Source organism: Pithys albifrons, chromosome 2 (assembly GCF_047495875.1).
Source record: "Pithys albifrons albifrons isolate INPA30051 chromosome 2, PitAlb_v1, whole genome shotgun sequence".
Classification (NCBI taxonomy): Eukaryota; Metazoa; Chordata; class Aves; order Passeriformes; family Thamnophilidae; genus Pithys; species Pithys albifrons.
In genome coordinates this window covers 614,455-621,907 of record NC_092459.1, presented here as the reverse complement: position 1 = coordinate 621,907, position 7,453 = coordinate 614,455, and the positions used below count along the sequence as shown (strand labels likewise).

General features: G+C 53.8%; 1 protein-coding gene across 1 annotated transcript; it reads right to left on the bottom strand.

The window, feature by feature from the left end:
- Positions 1-694: 694 nt before the first annotated feature.
- Positions 695-5,982, bottom strand: XKR5 (XK related 5). Its single transcript, XM_071547746.1, has 7 exons — positions 5,925-5,982; positions 4,947-5,130; positions 4,663-4,844; positions 3,557-3,766; positions 3,261-3,430; positions 2,657-2,768; positions 695-2,010 (listed from the first exon to the last, which is right to left on the bottom strand). Exons 1-7 carry the CDS (start codon positions 5,980-5,982, stop codon positions 914-916), a joined length of 2,013 nt encoding a protein of 670 aa, XP_071403847.1. The 3' UTR covers positions 695-913.
- Positions 5,983-7,453: the final 1,471 nt, after the last annotated feature.

The following is a 7,453-nucleotide window of genomic DNA, read 5'->3' as shown; positions in this document are numbered from 1 at the left end:
GTTACTCCCTGATATAAATGAACCCTGGCTGCACTGGGGATTTTATGGTGGCACGAGTATTCAGATCTGTGATTTGACTTGAGGCTAAATTTAGGAGGCAGCGTCCAGGCAGATGAGGGTTATAACCTGGTAACCTGATCTAGTGGAAGGTGTCCCTGCCCCTGGCAGGGGGTTGGACCTAAATGAGCTTCCAACCCAAACCATTCTGTGATTCTATGATCTCCAGCTTAGTGGAAAGAAGCAAGGAGGAGGCTGGACAGAAAAGGCCACTTGAGGACATGGGACAGTAGGCAAGCAGCAGGACATGGCTTTTGGCTTTAAGTCAGGGTCCTGAGGTTGTGGTCTGCAGCATGAAGAGGATCTGAGATCCTGTGTGAACCCCCAAAAATGGAGTTGGTAAAGGCCTCAAGATGGGGGAAAAATAAACCAAGCACTACTGAGCCTTACTTGAGGGCCCGAAAGGAAGGACATTTGAGAATAAAACTCGTAACTTTTCTGGTTTGGGCACTTACTTGTCCTGAGAAGATTCTTGCTTTGGCCAAGATTGCAGCCTGGAGACAGCAGCCAGATCTCCACACTGAGGCAGGCCAGCAGCTTGTGCAGGCACTTGGTAAAGGACACACTTCAAGTCATTGTCACAAATACATCAAGGGCAGCATGTTCTAGCTGCCTGACAGGACTGTGACATAAATAAGATCAACAAATAACTAGCCCTGGACTTTTAGGGCTTTTTAAGACCTTTGAAGTTCTTTAAAACCTCAAGCAGAAGATGCACCATGAGGGAAGGTGATGTCCTGGAGATGGAGGAGCACATCTCTCTGGTATCAGGGGGACAGTCTTCACTCCACCACCTCCTGCCGTGCCTTACTGATGAGACAGTCACCCCAAGGTGACAGTGCAGCTGCTTACAGGGTCAACCTGGCAACCCAGATACATCTGTCCCCTCTCCCAGCTCCTCCAGTTCTTGCTGTAGGCATTTAGGGTCAGCCTTGGGGGTGGAGGTGAAGCATGGTGACCTCAGCTTGCTCCTCACAACAGTCCTCTGTGTGCCACAAGGGTGGGTGTCCCAAAGGTGATGCCACTCCATGAGGGCACCCTCTGTCCCCATGGCCTCTGAGCCCTCTTTGGGGGGACCTGCCACCCCACAGCTGCCTGTGTTCCCAAAGGAAGAGCTTCTCTGCAGGTGCTTATGGGCACAAGCGCCCAGGATTGGGCTGATGCTTGCCATCCCAAGGGATAAATCCTCTCCTCCTCCACCTTCTCCTCCTCCTACTGCTCCTCCCCCTTCTCCCAGGCATCCTGGAGAAAGTTGGGCTTCCCCATCCCTTTGCACCAGGGCCATGCACGTTGCTGTACCTGCCCCTCTCCCAGGCGAGGTGATGCCTCCTGCACTTGCACTGAAATACACAGAGGAGCCCTCAGCTGAATCCGGGGAGAAGCTGCCGGGACAGGGTACGGATGGGGGAAAAACAGGCTCCTGCTCTGCTCCATCCTGTGCCATTCCCACAGTGCCAGCACTGGGTTTGATGCCTTCTCCAGTCCCTGCTGTCAGACCAGATTCAACCCTCTGAGGATGGATGTCTCTCATGGGGAAGGAAAAGTTTGCTCCAGGCTCAACACCAGTGGGTTTCCCCATCATCCATCCTCCCGGATAAACCTCTCCCATGCCACTGTCTCCGAAAGCTGCAGTGATCACAGACAGATCTCCTGTCTTCAAGGCCAGCTTTACCAGCAGCCAGTGGTGATGGTTTGTCCAGCTGTTCTCCAAACATCCTTTGGATTGCAGGAGCGATGAGCTGTTCCCATTTTGGGGATCTGCTGTGGTTCTTTCCCCCGACGAGGACTCTTCATCTCCCGAAATTCCTGAACTCTGCCCAGCTTGGGAGCTCTCTCCAGAGACCTCGTGGTCATCATCTGCTGCAGCACTGCAGATTGTCTCCAGGAATCCCTGCCAGATCTCTGTGGACTTGGGATGGAGCAGGCTGTAATAAACCACCAGAGCTGTGGCACCTGGAAAAGAGCAGAAAGATGTCAGGGGATGAGTCCCAGCACCATTTGGGTGAGATGTGAAGAGGCCAGACCTCACTGTCACCTCTAGATCAACAAGCACTTTGCAGAGCAGCTGTTGGACATCAGGGGCCTCCTACTGGTACAGACATCAGGTTCCTTCCTACTTCTATTCTAAACTCATCCAAGGCCAGAAAAACTGCTCCTTTTCCAGCCCAAATACACCCTTTCTTGATCATTACTGATCCGCCTGCAACTGGTCTGGGGAAATACACAAAGCCCAGCACAGGCAGGGATTACAGGTCCCCTTTGCCCCATCCCACTGGGAAAACATGAGCCTGCTTGGCACAGAGATGGTTTGAGGACATCTCTGCTCTGGAGACAGGCTGGAAGAGCTGGGGGTGTTCACATGGAGAAGAGAAAGCTCCAGGGAGACCAGACACCCTTCCAGTGCCTGAAGGAGCTCCAAGAGAGCTGGAGAGGGACTTGGGATAAGGGTTGGAGTGACAGGACAAGGGAAAATGGGTTAAACTGAAAGCTGGAAGAAAGAAAGCAAACAGTCTGATGCATCAAAAATAACTGATGATGCTCATTTCCTCAAATTACTCTCAAAATGTGCAATCCAGGCTCTAAAACACCTGGATCTTACCTATCACAGACCCTGACATGACAGCCCCAGTCACACCCAGGCTGCTCTTCAGCTCTGCTTGCAGGAACCGGGTGGCCAAGAGCAGCAGGAGTGTGTTCTCCATCAGCATTATCTGCAGAGCAGGGGAGAAAGAATTGTCACCTTTATCCTTCTGATGGCTTTAACTATGCTTCTGATGACAGAAAACACAGTTTCTAATTTTCATAGATTCATAGAGTCATGGAATGGTTTGGGTTGGAAGGGATCTTAAAGATCATCTTGTTCTAACACCCTAGCATGGGCAGATCAAGTTGCTCAGAGCCCCATCTAACCTGTTTTATTTCATACCTAACTTACCACTTAAAACATTAAAGTTGTTGAATTTAACTTTTGGCAAGGTCTCCGTGTTTTTTTTACCATTGAAAATAACTCTGACATTGTAGGGCTGCCTCTAGGGAAATGAAGCCAGGACAGAAGATGCACCCACCTTGGTGACCATGTGGCTTTGGACACTGTAAATGCTGCCTTTTTTTCAAGTAGTGATGTGAGAGAGGAGAAAGGAGAGTCTGAAGCTCCACCCCAGCAGCTGTATCCACATGGAATACTGAATATCCTGGGTACTTACTGCATAAAACACAAACACCCTGGTCTTGGAGGGACCGGGTCGGACATTGATGTAGCAGAAGATGTACACGGCTCCCACCAGGCAATTAAACAGCCTCCAGCAGTGTGGCTGGGCCACAATGTCTGTCTGCTGGGCCACCAGCCAGAAGGACATGAGCAACCAGTGGACACCTGCAAGGAGAAGGGACTGCCCTGTCAAAGCCATTCCTGGGGGAGGCTCCAAAGAGCTCCAGCACCAGAAGCATCACAGGGCTGACCTCAGGGTGGGATGTGGAAAAGAAGGATCTCAGATCTTACCTGCCACAGCGAAAACCCAAAAGCAATAGAGCCTGGCAAAGAGCACCAGGGCCAGGACTCTGGTCCCCAGCATCCCTGTCCTCCAGAGCAGCAGGCAGAGCATGGCCATGGCTGGCAGGCTGAGATGACCAGGCTTCAGCAGGCAGGTGAAGTGGCTGTAGGAGACCAAAGCCCAGGCAAGGGAGAGCAGGGACAGCCCTGCACTGACACCTGCACAGGGACAGGGGCAGTCAGGGCTCTGAATGATGCCCAGCTGCCCTGTAGGCCATATCTCAATGTCAAAATGCTGTTGGCAGTATGGCACCCCAATGCAAGCCAGACACCCCATGGTCCTGCCAACATCATAGCATCATGGAATCACAGAATGGTGTGGGTTGGAAGGGACCTTAGAGACCATCTAGTCCAACCTCCCTGCAGTGAGCAGAGACGCCTTCCACTAGATCAGGTTGTTCAGAGCCCATCCACCCTGGCCTTGGATGTTTCCAGGGAATGAACTAGAGTATTTCAATTAGTTTCTGCTAAATCTGGTCTCCTTTGTGTGCTCAGGCTCTGCCTGAGCAAATCCTCTGACCACTCTCTCCCACAGGTAGATCTCTGCAACCCCAGGGTAGGTCCATCCCAGTCATTGTCACTGAACCAGAGATGGACACTGATGGAGTGTGACCTTGTGCATGCTATGACTCCACACCGCAGTTTCTTCCTTTCACCTTCCTTTAGATGAACCTACAAGTTCACCTTTCCTTCAAAGCAGCCCCAAACCCCTAAATGCTCAGCACTGCCATGTGATTAGGGCTGGACAATCAACAGGAACATGCTGAGTTCACACCTAGCCAAGAATCTGTGCATGGATATCACTTGTATGGGGGACTGACTGCACTGGCCAGGAGAAGCCATGGGTGGCTCAGAACTCTCTAAGGTTCAGCCAGGGCAGATCTTGCAGCCACATTTGTCCCTGCTGCTTTGCATAGAGGCTTCCCAGTCCCTTTGCAGTGCTCTCCTTCATCCAGAGCCTGCCCCATGCCCTACCTGGTGGGCACATGCATCCCTCATCCAAATGCATCACCCCTAAATAATTCAAAGCATCCTTCTGAGAACTCCAGGCTCACCAGGGATGAAGTCCACTGGCTCAACAGCCACGACAATGTAGGCCTGCAGCAGGAGGTGAGGCAGGGTCTGCAGCAGGGCTTCCAGGAGCTGCAGCACACACACATCCCCGAGCCGTGTCAGCACCTCCCCGGCATGGGCTCTGCCATCCATCTCCGCCACCATCCGCAAAACATCCCAGTACCTGCAAGAGTCACTGTGGTGGGATGTCCATCCTGGTTTTGCAGTTTGGGACTGCTGCACGCGGGTTGTGGGGGTTGGTTGGGTCACAGGGAGCATCTCTCACCGCTTCCAGAGTCCCAGCTGCAGAAGGTGGAGCACCAGGAGCCAGCAGCCAGGCTGATGTCCGTCTGCCCGGAACCAGAGGATGCTGAGGAGCTGAGCTGCATAGCCAGGCACCACACAGGCAATGGTCAGCCCAAACCAGCCCAGCTGTCCACAGACAAGGTAGTGGATGATGGCAGAGAGCCCTGGAGAAGGGCAGAGAGACACTGCTTGACTGAGGGATGCCAAAGCCACACAACCCAGCAACTGAGAGGTGACACCCATAATCATGGAATCCTGGAAAAGTTTGGGTTGGAAGGGACCTTAAAGCTCATATTGTTCCAACGCCCCTGCCATGGATAGGGACACTTTCCAAGCCCCATCCAGTCTGGCTTTGAACACTTCCAGGGATAGGGCAGCCACAGCTTCTCTGGGAATTCAATCCCAGGCCCTTACCACTCTCACAGGGAAAGTTATTCCTAGTGTCCAATCTAGCCCTACTCTTTTTCAGTTTAAAGCCATTCCCGCCACAATTCCGTCTCCCAGCCACCGAGGGGGTTCGCAGCCCTTGTCCCAGTCTTATCTCCAGCTGCTGGCTCACTGTGGCTTGTCAGCTGCGGCACAGCCATCGCCACGGAGGGGCCCGGCCCCAAGAAGGGCTCTGATAAAAACCTCAGGCTCCAAAACACACAAATAAATAAATAAATAAAAAGTGAAAAAAAAAAACTTTTTCATATTAAACCCCTGAGAGAACGGCTGGGTCCGCAGGGATGCTGAACGCCCGAGCCCTTGGTAGGAACCGCACATGTCCCCTCCGTTGGGGCGCAGGGGTGACCTCCCACCCACCCCCCCTTCCAGGTCCCCGGGAGTGAATCGGGACCCCGGGAATGGCTGTAGAGGGGCTGCTGCCACCTTCCCACTTGTCTTCCCTCCCTCTTAGCGGGGGCACAGCCCTCCCACTGCCCCGCGCATCCTGCGCGCATCCTGCGCAGTCACTCACTCGCCCCGCGCTCCGCGGCCAGCAGCACCAGGCTGAGCCTCGGGATGGCCCCGCGCATCCTGCGGAGGAGGAGGAGGAGGAGAGGGAGGAGGAGGGAGGAAGGGGAGGAGAAGGAGGAGGAGGAGGAAGGAGCCGCCGGGGGCGGTCCCGCCCCGGCCGCCCTTACCCGCTCCCACCCGGGACCTCCCCCAGTGTCCCCCGCCATCGCCGAGCGATGTGACGTTACGATGCTTGTGTCACACCTCGGAATCTTGCGGACGTGGAGGTTGCACTAGCCCGAGACCCTTGGGGCTACTGTGCACGTGTGGGCACAAGCCCATCCCGGTATCCCTTAAGCTGTTGTGCGCTGGCACAAGCCCGCCCTGATGTCCCCTGGGTTCTTGTGCCCACCTCGATGTGTCCCAGGTTTTTATGCGCTGGCACAAGCCCACCCTGCTGTCCGCCAAGCTCTCGCGCACGGGCACAAGCCCGCCCTGATTTCCCCTGGGTTCTTGTGAACTGGCACAAGCCCACTCCAATGTCCCCGAGTTTCTTGTGGACTTGTACAAGCCCACCCCGATGATGTCCCCGAGTTTCTCGTGGACTTGTACAAGCCCACCCCGATGATGTCCCCGAGTTTCTCGTGGACTTGTACAAGCCCACCCCGATGATGTCCCCGAGTTTCTCGTGGACCTGTACAAGCCCACCCCGATGATGTCCCCGAGTTTCTCGTGGACCTGTACAAGGCCACCCCGATGTCCCCCCGTGTGACACCCGCGCTGTCTGCGCCGCAGGGATGAGCACTAGGTGGCAGCCGGGACGTGGCGTGCACGGAACCATAAATTAATCCGGTTGTTTTTCCCCCAGGACCGCGAAGACTAAACCTTTGTGAAATGGGATCCCAACCGTCGGTGGCTCCAGGGGCCCTCGTGTGTGCACAGGCTTGTGCCATCTGCTGTCGCAATTCCCAGCCCTGCAGCCTCCATTCCTGATGCTTTCTAGAAAATAAATCCCCAGCAAGTGGCTACAGGAAAAGCCATGAAGAGGGGGTTAATTAAGTTGAAATATCAGCAAAGGTTTTGTCATTGCCTTTGCAAAATCCTGCAGGAAGCTTCCAAAGCTTTGTACATCAGCTGGGCTGTCGGGGGTATGTGTGTTCAGGGGCTTTCCTACATTCATTGTGTAAGTTTTTATCGAGAGTTTTTGCAACTCTCAGAGCAAAACCCAGAGTCTGGTGCTAAACTGGAGACAAAAACTGCTTGGAGACGTCCTTGCCTGGTTGTCCCATCTTGTGGGAGCATCCCCAAGGCCTCTGCTGGTCTCCAGCACTGCTTTTTACCAAGAATTTTGCATCTTTGCAGCTTCAGCTCCACTGGCTGAATTTGGAGGTCAGTGTGTTAACCTTGTCACGGGTGGAAGGGACAGTCCACTGCTCCTCCTGTCCCACTGCCATGTCCATATTCATGTTTCATTAACTAACAATGTTGAGCTGTTGTGACCGAGCAGCTCCAGAGAAGAGTTTTAATGAAGTCTGGGATGTAATTAGGGCT